Raw genomic sequence first — 14,044 nt, forward strand, 5'->3', positions numbered from 1 at the left:
TCACTTTGTCAGCTCAGGTATTCAAACCAGCAACCTTTCGGTTACTGGCAAAGGCTCTAAACGCTAGGCTACCTGCCACCTGTCAAGCCAGAAAACAAGTCAGAAAACCATCGCAATTTACATCAGTTTAAAACCTCCCATCGGTTACCAAAAGTAATGTCTACCACTGAATACATCTGAGGACTACGAAAGATTCATAGGGTGGTTCCATTGATTTACAACTGCTACTAAATGGCATTCAACAGGCCATGAATAGGCTCTATGCTCTAGAAGCAGTCAGTGTGTTTATTGAGTGTGTTGATAAGAGGCATTCCTAAAGACCATTGTTGTTGTCCTATTGTCTGCCTGTGAGAGCTGCAGGCCCAGACCTGAGGACAGGTGAGGAGACAACCCCTCATACCAGGAGAGGCGGGGAACAGAGAGGAGAGAACAGAGAGGAGGGGAACAGAGAGGAGGGGAACAGAGAGGATGGGAACAGAGAGGATGGGAACAGAGAGGCGAGAAGAGAGGAGAGAACAGAGAGGTGAGAACAGAGAGGAGAGGAACAGAGAGTAGGGGAACAGCGAGGAGGGGAACAGCGAGGAGGGGAACAGAAAGGAGAGAAGTGGAGAGAACAGAGAGGAGGGGAACAGAGAGGAGGGGAACAGAGAGGAGGGGAACAGAGAGGAGGGGAACAGAGAGGATGGGAACAGAGAGGCGAGAAGAGAGGTGAGAACAGAGAGTAGGGGAACAGAGAGGAGGGGAACAGCGATGAGGGGAACAGAGAGGAGGGGAACAGAGAGGAGGGGAACAGAAAGGAGAGAACAGAGAGGAGAGAACAGAGAGGCGGGGAACAGAGAGGCGGGGAACAGAGAGGCGGGGAACAGAGAGGCGGGGAACAGAAAGGAGGGGAACAGAGAGGAGGGGAACAGAGAGGAGGGGAACAGAGAGGAGAGAACAGAGAGGCGGGGAACAGAGAGGAGGGGAACAGAGAGGAGGGGAACAGAAAGGAGGGGAACAGAGAGGAGGGGAACAGAGAGGAGGGGAACAGAGAGGAGAGAACAGAGAGGCGGGGAACAGAGAGGCGGGGAACAGAGAGGCGGGGAACAGAGAGGCGGGGAAACAGAGAGGAAGGAAACAGAGAGGAGGGAAACAGAGAGGAGGGAAACAGAGAGGAGGGAAACAGAGGAGTCGAACAGAGAGGAGAAACAGAGAGGAGTCGAACAGAGAGGAGAAACAGAGAGGCGGGGAACAGAGAGGCGGGGAACAGAGAGGCGAGGAAACAGAGGGGAAGGAAACAGAGAGGAGGGAAACAGAGAGGAGAGAAACAGAGCATATGTGAAGAAGACAATGTGAGAGGAGGAGGAATTGAGAAGACAGGAGGAGAGGTTGGGAAAGGTGAGATGAAAGGAAAGAGGGAGAGCAGCGGAGTCAAGATAGGAGAGGAACGTAGCATAAAAGATAAGAGAGGAGAGGTGGGACAGGACACTGGTAGTATAAAGCGTTCACACTCAAAACAACATTTGAACCCCTTGGTTAAAGATTTTTACCTCTATAGCTCCATTGTGTGTGCCTGTGTCTGTGTGCCTGTGTGTGTGTGTGTGCGCGTGCATGTGTGTGTGTATATGTGTGCATAAAGGTGGGGTAGATTTTATCCACCTTGCTTTGTCAGCAGCAGCAGTTGAGTGGTTCTCACAGGTTAGATAAGAACCAATCCAATATACAACCAGAGAGAATGTGAGGAGTGTGTTATCAGCTAAGATAATGACATTTCAAATCATTCCTGCTGACCGGTTCGACAGGCAAATGAGACAACTGCAGTGCACTGTGTGTGTCTGAGACTGAGGAAAGATACAGTAGGTTGTGTAAAACTTACATTGCTGGGGTCAAAGGTCAAGGGATGGGGACATCTCTTTGCTCCAGACCAGAAAGGCAGACCTGAACTCGTCAACTGAGAAAAGACAGACAAAGAGTAAATTCTAAATGAAATCAATCAATCACAGCAATAATTAACCAATACAATGACTGTATTCAAAGCAAAGGGAGTCTTGGGACTGTCCACACCAATCCATAGGAAATATACATCACTACCTAGATTATCATGGGATTATATTTTTCGCGGCAATATGATATCTTCATAACCACAGAGTAAATACGGAAAGGGATGTGTCCTTGTGCTTGGTATATGCATGACAATCACATTCTAATATAATACTTTCCCTGGGTCATTATCTGACACACCAACACCACATTCCCAGAGGCCATGCAGGCAGAGAGACATTTGTGTTTACCACACCATTTGTTGTCCTGATAAAAGAAGAACAGAGGAGCCTGAGAGCTTTGATCCTGAGGGGCGCAGCAGTCTAAGGCACTGCATGTCAGTGCTAGCGACGTCACTACAGACCCTGGTTCGTATCCAGGCTGTATAACAACCGGCCGTGATCGGGAGTCAAATAGGGCGGCGCACAATTGGCCCAGCGTCGTCCGGGTTTGGCCGGGGTAGGCCGTCATTGTAAATAAGAATTTGTTCCCAAATGACTTGCCTAGTTAAATAAAGGTTACATAAAAAAATAAAAAATAGCCAACACTCTTTCCAACAGTCCCAATAGTCTACCAACACTCTTCCAACAGTCCTAATAGTCCCAACTAGGGCTGTGGCGGTCACTAAATTTTGTCAGCCGGTGATTGTCAAGCAAATAACTGCCGGTCTCACGGTAATAAACTGTTAATTAACATAAAAACATTTAGCATCTCCTGGCTTCCTACAAGCCACTGATGCAGACCTTTGGAACATCTACATTTTAAAAAGTCTAATAAATCCATGTAATATAGTCTATACCTTCACAATAAATCCATAACTTATTTTAGACAGGTCTAAAGAAGACTGATATGAAGAAAATGTAGTCTATTTCAGAACAGAATAGCATACTCTGAGTTGTCTTTATGTCAGGTCCTGATCTATACACTATTCATTTAGCAGACAAGATTTGCTTAGAATTCCATGGCATTGTTTTTTGCGCAGGCTATACACACTTCATCAGTCTCATTCACAATTTGACAAGCACTTGATAATGCCTTGAATTTCAGTGGCATCCCCTTTGTGTGTCTCCGTAATGCCTCCTAAAAAAATTACCTTGGGCTAAATATATTAATTATAATTCCCTTCTCCCTGAGTGCTGTGTGCTCCAAAGCACCTCTCACTCACATGGCTCTTCATCACGTAATCTGGTCTTTTACAAGTGAAGACAGACACATCGGGGACGCAACTGCGTGCATCCTTATCCAATTCTTAGGTGCATATTGAAGATATTGGAAGAACTGTCCACATTTACTTTTCGCCAGCCAACAAGATGAGTAGGCCTAACGAACAGCAAAAGCACTAGTCTATGTCAAGCTACTATCCCCCATAGTACAAAAGTCGACCTATTCTATTCTGTTTGAGAATTAAATATTCCAAACATAGTCTGGGACAGTCATGTGATTTTTTATTTATTTTACCTTTATTTAACTAGGCAAGTCAGTTAAGAACAAATTCTTATTTTCAATGACGGCCTAGGAACAGTGGGTTAACTGCCCTGTTCAGGGGCAGAATGACAGATTTGTACCTTGTCAGCTCGGGGATTTGATCTTGCAACCTAGTCCAACGCTCTAACCACTAGGCTACGCTGCCGCCCCAAATGCGATAGATCACAAATTAATACAACCACTAGCATCAAAAAAACTTTTTTACACAATGTTGATAAACTATTAGGCTATTTCTTCATATTATAAGCGCAGCAATGCAGACACTACAGTAGGCTATAAACGCAAATGTTCCATTAGTGGGAAAACACCATTATCAAAAGTGACCACAAATGTGATTATGCATGTAATTATCTTCCCCGAACTTGAAACTCCACGCGCTGCTTATGTATGCCAGTTAGGCTCTACACCTCTTGTAAAGCGGATTAATGTGCTTCATTTAAAGAAGTTATTTGGCCACTTTAGTTGTGATACAAACCTTATCAAAACATATAGGCATGTGGGCTTATATGAGGTGTGCGACTATGATTTGAAAAAGTCATCCAAAAAAGGCATAACTTGTGAATGATACGCTGATCACAAGTGATAATATATAATTCACAAGTGATAGGCTAATATTGTCACCCATCAGACTATTCTTGATTTAATCTTGTCTTTACCATTACAAAATATATATATGTGAATTTTGTTTTGACTTAGAATGGACCATTATCATGCACCTGTCTCTACGCACTTACAGTGTCACGATCGTCATTGTAATCATACTCAGACCAAAGCGCAGCGTGGAATCGGTTCAACATCTTTTCATTATCAGAGAACCGAACAAAAAACAAGAAAATAATAAATGATACGTGACGCTCAAGCAGTGCTCACAGGCAACTACACAGAAACAAGATCCCACAAAAACCAGTGGGGAAATGGCTGCCTAAATATGATCCCCAATCAGAGACAACGATAAACAGCTGCCTCTGATTGGGAACCATACCAGGCTAACATAGAACTAGACAACCTAGATAGGAACACCCCCCCCCCCCCCTAGTCACACCCCGACCTAACCAAAATAGAGAATAAAAAAGGCTCTCTATGGTCAGGGTGTGACATACAGTTGAAGTCGGAAGTTTACATACACCTTAGCCAAAATACATTTAAACTCCGTTTTTCACAATTCCTGCCATTTAATCCTAGTAAAAATTCCCTGTCTTAGGTAAGTTAGGATCAACACTTAATTTTAGTAATGTACAATGTCAGAATAATAGTAGAGAGAATGATTTATTTCAGCATTTACTTCTTTCATCACATTCCCAGTGGGTCAGAAGTTTACATACACTCAATTAGTATTTGGTAGCATTCGCTTTAAATTGTTTAACTTGGGTCAAACGTTTTGGGTAGCCTTCCACAAGCTTCCCACAATAAGTTGGGTAATTTTGGCCCCTTCCTCCTGACAGAGCTGGTGTAACTGAGTCAGGTTTCAAGGCCTCCTTGCTCGCACACGCCTTTTCAGTTCTGCCCACACATTTTCTATAGGATTGAGGTCAGGGCTTTGTGATGGCCACTCCAATACCTTGACTTTGTTGTCCTTAAGCCATTTTGCCACAACTTTGGAAGTATGCTTGGGGTCATTGTCCATTTGGAAGACCCATTTGTGACCAACCTTTAACTTCCCGACTAATGTCTTGAGATGTTGCTTCAATATATCCAATTTTCCTCCCTCATGATGCCATCTATTTTGTGAAGTGCATCAGTCCCTCCTGCAGCAAAGCATCCCCACAACATGATGCTGCCACCCCTGTGCTTCACGGTTGGGATGATGTTCTTCGGCTTGCAAGCCTCCCTTCTTCCTCCAAACATAACGATGGTAATTATGGCCAAACAGTTCTATTTTTGTTTCATCAGACCAGAGGACATTTCTCCAAAAAGTACAATGTTTGTCCCCATGTGCAGTTGCAAACCGTACACTGGCTTTTTATGGCGGTTTTGGAGCAGTGGCTTCTTCCTTGCTGAGAGGCCTTTCATGTTATGTCGATATAGGACTCGTTTTACTGTGGATATACATACTTTTGTACCTGTTTCCTCCAGCATCTTCACAGGGTCCTTTGCTGTTGTTCTGGGATTGATTTGCACATTTCGCACCAAAGTACGTTCATCTCTAGGAGACAGAATGAGTCTCCTTCCTGAGCGGTATGACAGCAGCGTGGTCCCATGGTGTTTATACTTGCGTACTATTGTTTGTACAGATGAACGTGGTACCTTCAGGCATTTGGAAATTGCTCCCAAGGATTAACCAGACTTGTGGAGGTCTCCCAGTTTTTTTCTGAGGTCTTGGCTGATTTCTTTTGATTTTCCCATGATGTCAAGCAAAGAGGCTCTGAGTTTGAAGGTAGGCCTTGAAATACATCCACAGGAATACCTCCAATTGACTCAAATGTTGTCAACTAGTCTATCAGAAGCTTCTAAAGCCATGACATCATTTTCTGGAATTTTCCAAGCTGTTTAAAGGCACAGTCAACTTAGTGTATGTAAACTTCTGACCCACTGAAATTGTGATACAGTGAATTATACGTGAAATAATCTGTCTGTAAACAATTGTTGTAAACATGACTTGTGTCATGCACAAAGTAGATGTCCTAATCGACTTGCCAAAACTATAGTTTGTTTTAACAAGAAATTTGTGGAGTGGTTGAAAAACGAGTTTTAATGACTCCAACCTAAGTGTATGTAAACTGCTGACTTCAACTGTACATAGCGAATGGAGGACGCTTTTCCCGTGGTTCATACCAGCCAGGTAGGCTATACTCCTGTTGTAAAGAGAAGCAATGTTCTTAATATTAAGAAAGTTGAGAAAAATATATTGTAGGTGTAGCCTATAGAAAGCTGATGGGATCCTCCTCTTTTTTATTTAACTAGTCAGTTAAGAACAAATTATTATTTACAATGACGGCCTACCCCGGCCGACGCTGGGCCAATTGTGCGCTGCCCTATGGGACTCCCAATCACAGCCGGTTGTGATACAGCCTGGAATCGAACCAGGGTCTGTGGTGACGCCTCTGGCACTGAGATGCAGTGCCTTAGACTGCTGCGCCACTCGAGAGCTCAATAGAGGCCATCACTCTGTTTTCTCAAACAATTGCATAGCCTACAGAATGCTCTCATGAGGTGTACATTTGCATTGATGTCAGAGTGATTAGATGGACAATAAAGTGCTGAGTACCAGGCAGTTAGCAAGTTTGGTAGGCTACTAATGACCATCAGCAGCATCAGAGCTTGGTGAAGCCTAATTACCGTGACTAAACAGTCATGTGGAATTTGACTGCCTTCATGACTCCTGACCACCGGTGTGGCAGCGGTCCCTTGTCCCAACAGTCTATCAACAGTCCCAACAGTCTATCAACAGTCCCAACAGTCTATCAACAGTCCCAACAGTCTACCAACAGTCCCAACAGTCTACCAACAGTCTACCAACAGTCCCAAAAGTCCCAACAGTCTAAACAGTCTAAACAGTCTAAACAGTCAACCAACAGTCCCAACAGTCTACCAACAGTCAAAGTCTACCAACAGTCTCAACAATCTACCAACCATCTACCAACAGTCCCAACGATCTACCAATAGTCCCAACGATCTACCAACAGTCCCAACAATCTACCAACAGTCCCAACAGTCTACCAACAATCTACCAACAGTCCCAACAGTCTACCAAAAGTCTTCCAATAGTCCCAACACTCTACCAAAACTCCCAACAGTCTACACACTCATAACAGTCTACTGACACTCCCAACAGTCTGTCAATAGCCTACCAATAGTCTACCAACAGTCCCAACACTCGTAACAGTCTACCAACCCTCCCAACAGTCTGCCAATAGCCTACCAATAGTCTACCAACAGTCCCAACACTCTACCAAAAGGCCTACAACAAATGGGCTTTCCCCCTCCAGCTGGGAGAGAGGGACTTATCATTGAGCATGATCTCTGCATCAGTCTACCCACGGCGGGCACTTCTTATAGCAGCTCAGGGTTATCTGCCATCATTATACCCTACAAAGAGGGGTATCTACCATCATTATACCCTACACAGAAGAGTATCTGGTTTCTAAGGGGTGTCTTCATGTCACAGGCGTCAAAATGAGTAGACCAAGGTGCAGCGTGGAATATGTTCATCTTGTAGTTTAAAGCAAAATTGAACACTTTACAAATTAAACAAAAATGACAGTCGACAGTTCCGTCAGGTACTTACAACTAAACGGAAAACAACTACCCACAAAACCCAAAGGAAAAACAGGCTGCCTAAGTATGGTTCCTAATCAGAGACAACGATAGACAGCTGCCTCTGGTTAGGAACCATACTCGGCCCAACACAAAGAAATACAAAAACATAGAATGCCCACCCCACCCAACCACATAGAGAAACAAACCCTCTCTCTCAGGTCAGGGCGTGACACTCCAAGATCCAGTAAGTAATGTCAGAAGCTAGCAGATTCCTTACTTACCAACAACAGCTGCAAATTCAAATAAATCTACATCATGTTTTGAAGTTCAATTTCCTTGCTTTGTTTAACAACACTATCATGTATCTAGCAAATACGTTGTGTGGTCCAGAATGCAAACCGGACGAACGCGTGGATATAACCAATGAGGAGATGGCACGTGGGTATATGCTTCTATAAACCAATGAGGAGATGGGAGATGCAGGACTTGCACTGCGTCCAGCGTCACAAATAGAACTGACTTCTATTTCAGCTTTTAGCAACACAGACACATGTTGGCGCGCACGAGCAGTGTGGGTGCAATGATTGAATAACATGTATGAGAACTTTTATTTTGCCATCTGTCTAAAGAATATTTGACGACATGATAATGCAGGAAAAGCTGTTTCCTACAAAATATTTGAATACTTTAGCTATGTCATCATATTTCCAGGCATTATAGTGTAATTTAGAATAAACAGTCGCTAGCCCCCATCCAGAATGACTGGGCTTATCAAGACTTTAGGGCTCCACTATAGCGCAGCTGTTAGAGGGGGGCTTGAGAACGTTCCAAACAATGGCATGACGCGACCGAGTGACGGAGGTGCAACCTATGAATAGGGAGAAGTATCTAACAAAATAACTACATTAAGTAATTCACTAATCATAAACTATTTACATACAGTATAATAGAAATGTTGGTACATTTGTGGACAACATTTGAACTTACTCAAACTTTAATACCATTCAATCTGCATAAGGGCAGTTTCTGTTGGTAAAGGGGTGGGAAACAGTTATGTTAATAAAATGTATGCCTGTAAAATAGATATGCATTTCTCTTCCCAAAAAGCATTTCAGCCTACTGGTAAGGCAGTTGGACATTGTATTTCACTCATTGACATTTAGTGGAAGTTAACCAACACTAGCCTTATCACACTTCCCCAGAAAGCAGTTGTGGTTAGAATCGACTCTCTGGGAGAATACAGAAACCACAGCCAGCCTAACTGTACTAATGACCTTTTAAAACAGAGAGAAAACAGGGAAGAAAAACAGGAACCCAAACATTTTACTGAAACCAACAACAAATGTCTGTCCTTTTAAAACATCTAAACCCAGCTTCCTACTCCCAAAAAGGCTTGTGCCACTGCAGAATAATAAACTACACTACATGACCTAATGCAAACACACAAAGGGATCTTTTCTCTCTGTTTTGATACATTACAATATTTTGCGTGATGTATTGCAGCCGCTCATCAGAACTGTAACCCAGAAATTTGAGTGCTTCAGAGCATGAGGCACGGCCTGGCCAATTGTTTAACAATGACTCATTTTCCTGCTAAATGAGTCCAATACCAAAAGGGCTTATCTCAGGGGACTTGGAGCAAAAATGCTATGCATTTCTTCCAGACAAAAATAATAAGGCTTTAAACAGGATATGAGTGGAATGGAATCGGTTGTCTCGGTCAGAGGAATTTTTATTGACCCATATTATATGAAGCAAGAGATGGGAGATAAACACTATCAGACCAGGCCAGACAGGTCCAGTTGTCAGTGTCCTGTAAAAGGTTAATCCATATGATCCAGGGGTCACAAGGGGAGTGTTTGGTTAGACACCCCCAGGTGTAACAGCACGTAAGGTGATGTCACTCTCTGTAATCTATATGCCTCAGAATATTATATGGATCCCAATAGACATTTTTGAGGATACCATATCAGTGGGTTGGTAAATACTAACTATCCCAAGATATGTTCATGGTGTGTTCAATATGCTTAAAAAACAGCTTACAAGGTAAAAATGAGAATGGGTATCTGAAAATGTGGAACCATTTCCAATTATTGCACATTTTACTGTATATAAACTTACCACTACATATGGCATATGTCTTGAGCATGTATGAGCACACTGTCAAATGTAACAGAGATCAAAAGACAGGCTTATAACCAGTATCTGTCTATCATATGCAGAATTCTCAACAGGCAAGGTGTGTGAACAATAGTGCCACCAAGTGTTCATACTCATAAACAATGTTAAAGAAAACCCTTACCTTTGGGGATTTAGGAGCTATGCCTCTGGATGTCCAATGGTTTTCCAGTGTGTGTTGTGTTACTCTTACCTGGTCAGAGGGGAAACAGTGCAGCAGCTGTGCGATGTCGTTGTTGTAGAGGGTCTCCCACTGGCGACGGGCCCACCCGACACAGTCCTCCCAGCCTTGGGGCCGCTGTCCCCCCACACCTCCCCACACACACTCCAGGACCTCCAGAGCCTCTGCCTCCCCCCGACCCAGGGTGCGCTCCAGGAACCCAGCAGAATCCCTGCAGGGAACAATAGCATAAGCATCATTAGACCAGGACCTCCAGAGCCTCTGCCTCCCCCCGACCCAGGGTGCGCTCCAGGAACCCAGCAGAATCCCTGCAGGGAACAATAGCATAAGCATCATTAGACCAGGACCTCCAGAGCCTCTGCCTCCCCCCGACCCAGGGTGCGCTCCAGGAACCCAGCAGAATCCCTGCAGGGAACAATAGCATAAGCATCATTAGACCAGGACCTCTCCCCTAATGGACCTGCATGTAATCTCCTTCAAGACGAGGATTCTCCAGAAAGACTAAAAACATAAACGTAAAGGAAACCAATAGGGATGATGTAAGATGGGTGGGCAGGATGAGTTGGCCTTTAAAACTAATTTAAACCATCTCAAGGTCTCATAACATACTCCTCTCCTCTCGCCCCCTCCCAGGGTTTATCATTCGAAGAGAGAGAGAGAGAGAGAGTTCTGCCTTGTTCGGCTTGTTTTCAAATTCCAACGGTAATTGTGTAACAACTGAACAGTGGTGGAAGGAGCAGCCATGTCATATTCAACAACGCTGGTTTCTGGATCCTATTTCGGTCAAACATGGACACATACTGTAACTATCCTCTTGTGCCCTTTACCTGCATTCGTCTGAGGTTATCACACCTACTCTGAGGGGATTCCTATGGGTGAGGCAGTGCATGGCAAACCCAAGATATACTCATTAGCCCTGACTCCTAATGTCTATCTAACAGGAAGATGAACAACACTGAACAGAGTCAGTCAGTCAGTCAGGGGGTAGTATTGTTACTGAGAAGTGAGAGGGGGTTAGGGGTGCTGCCTTTGAAACTGGCCCAAGGTCAGAGGTCACCCTGCATCTGAGGGGAAGGAAGTGTTTGGAGTGATGGTGGTGTGTGTTGTGTGTGGAGCGTGTGTGGAGTGTGTGTGCAGAGCTCCATGGGTAGTATCTACAAGCCTGAGTCACATGTATGCCGGGTTCCTGTTAACACAGCATATATCCTGCGTTACACAGTCTCACCTACACCTACTCTGTTAGTCTGAGTGGTTTTCAGCTGAGTCTGTGGGGCCTGCTGGGTGAGGTCTGCGCTCGTCTCCAGAGGACACTACTCTCCACAGGAGGCAGGGGGCTTTTCCATCACTAAAGGGGCCTCTATTAAATCTCAGTAAAATACACTGAGCCTGGGAGAGAAACACAGGCAGGCCATTAGTCTTAACTGAACTCTTACTGGGACAGATTAACAGGGCTCCGGAGCAGCTGATGGACTCTTACTGGGGCAGATTAACAGGGCTCCCCTTGCAGTTGATGGACTCTTACTGGGGCAGATTAACAGGGCTCCGGAGCAGCTGATGGACTCTTACTGGGGCAGATTAACAGGGCTCCGGAGCAGCTGATGGACTCTTACTGGGGCAGATTAACAGGGCTCCCCTTGCAGTTGATGGACTCTTACTGGGGCAGATTAACAGGGCTCCGGAGCAGCTGATGGACTCTTACTGGGGCAGATTAACAGGGCTCCGGAGCAGTTGATGGACTCTTACTGGTGCAGATTAACAGGGCTCCGGAGCAGTTGATGGACTCTTACTGGGGCAGCAGGGCTCCCCTTGCAGTTGATGGACTCTTACTGGGGAAGATTAACAAGGCTCCGGAGCAGCTGATGGACTCTTACTGGGGCAGATTAACAGGGCTCCCCTTGCAGCTGAGACCAACTGTCACTCTCACAGATCCACAGACCATTAGATAAACACACAATACAGAATACACAGCAAGACGCCAACTGCATTCCAAAAGTTTTGCAAAAACCAACCACAACAAAACCATGAGGACAGCGCTACTTCATTATAACACTTACTTTCCTCTTTCAGCAGGAAGTAAACTAGTCCTCAGGCCTGAAAGTGGATGGATGTATATGAGTTAGACATCTCTGCCTAATTAGCTGACTGACTGTGTGGCAGATTTTTAACCCAGGAGATTGTTAATCTAGAAGTCCCCTGGTGGGAGGGTGATTTCACCCAGAAGACATCTCTTACCTGAGCTTTACTGCCACACTGGCTGTTTTTTAGAAACAGCACTAACTACTGCATTACCATTTGTAGGGCTCACTAGCTATTAGGGGCATCTACAGTGCCTTCAGAAAGTATTTATTCCCCTTGAATTATTCCACATTTCGTTGTGTTTCAGCCTGAATTCAAAATGAATTAAATATCATTTTTTCCTCACCCATCTACATACAATACCTCATAATTACATTTTTTTCCAAATGTATTGAAAATGTATTACAGAAATATTTCATTTACATACAGTATTCACACCCCTGAGTCAACACTTTGTACAACTACCTTTGGCAGCACTTCCAGCTGTGAGTCTTTCTGGGTAAGTCTCTAAGAGCTTTCCACACCTGGATTGTGCAACATTTACACATTATTATTTTCAAAGCTCTTCAAGCTTTGTCAAATTGGTTGTTGATCATTGCTAGACAACCATTTTCAGGTCTTGCCATAGATTATCAAGTTGATATAAGTCAAGTATTCTTGGAAAGCAACTCCAGTGTAGATTTGGCAATGTGTTTTAGGTTATTGTCCTGCAGAAAGGTGAATTCACCTCCCAGTGTCTAGTGTAAAGCAGACTGAACCAGGTTTTCCTCTAAGATTTTTCCTGTGCTTAGCTCCATTCCCTTTCTTTTTTATCCTGAAAAACTCCCCAGTCCTTAACGATTACAAGCATACCCATAAGTTGATGCAGTCACCACTATGCTTGAAAATATATAGAGTGGTATTCAGTAATGTGTTGTATTGGATTTGGCCCAAGCATAACACTTTTGTATTCAGGACAAAAAGTAAATTGCTTTACCACATTTGTTGCTGTTTTACTCTAGTGTCTTGTTGCAAACAGGATGCATGATTTTTAGTATTTTTATTCTGTACAGACTTCCTTCTTTTCACTCTGTCATTTAGGTTAGTATTGTGAAGGAACTACAATGTTGTTGATCCATCCTCAGTTTTCTCCTATCACAGCCATTTAACTCTGTAACTGTTCTAAAGTCACCATTGGCCTCATGATGAAATCCTTCCTGTCTGGCAACTGAGTTAGGAAGATACCTGTATCTTTGTAGTGACTGTGTGTATTGATACACCATCCAAAGTGTAATTAATAAATTCACCATGTTCAAACAGATATGTCTTTTTTTTTTACCAAACTACCAATAGGTGCCCATCTTTGCGAGGCATTGGAAAACCTCCTGGTTGAACATGCGTTTGAAATTCACTGCTTGACTGAGGGGCGTTACAGATAATATGTGGGGTACAGTTATGAGGTAGCCATTATGTTAAACACTATTATTGCACACAGAGTGAGTCGATGCAAATGATTATGTGACTTGTTAAGTAGATTTTTACTCCTGAACTTATTTAGGCTTGCCATAACAAAGGGGTTGAATACTTATTGACTGAAGACATTTCAGCTTTTAACTTTTAATTCATTTGTAAAAATGTCTAAAAACACAATTCAACTTTTACATTATGGGGTATTGTGTGTAGGCCAGTGACAAAAAAACCCTCAATTTAATCAATTTTAAATTCAGGCTGTAACACAAAAAAATGTGGAAAAAGTCAAGGGGTGTGAATACTTTCTGAAGGCACTGTATGTATGAGGGCAGACTGAGGCATCAACATTGAATAGTGGTAGGCTGGATGATTGGCCTATGGCTGGTATGACTAGTAGTATAAGCATGCGGTCTGAAGCTGAAAGTTTCAGTGAAATATAGCACACTTTGGAATTTAAAG

At 43.6% G+C, this 14,044-nt stretch overlaps 1 protein-coding gene across 1 annotated transcript in view; it reads right to left on the minus strand.

Annotated features, from left to right (window-relative positions):
- The window catches only part of uba7 (ubiquitin-like modifier activating enzyme 7), a 73,861-nt gene that overhangs the window by 44,640 nt on the left and 15,177 nt on the right, over window positions 1-14,044 (minus strand). The window contains exons 16-17 of the mRNA XM_029774529.1: window positions 10,073-10,271; window positions 1,856-1,930 (exon numbers count right to left, since the gene is read on the minus strand). Coding sequence (XP_029630389.1) covers window positions 1,856-1,930; window positions 10,073-10,271 — 274 coding nt within the window. The remainder of the gene's footprint in view (window positions 1-1,855; window positions 1,931-10,072; window positions 10,272-14,044) is intronic.

Source organism: Salmo trutta, chromosome 14 (assembly GCF_901001165.1).
Source record: "Salmo trutta chromosome 14, fSalTru1.1, whole genome shotgun sequence".
Classification (NCBI taxonomy): Eukaryota; Metazoa; Chordata; class Actinopteri; order Salmoniformes; family Salmonidae; genus Salmo; species Salmo trutta.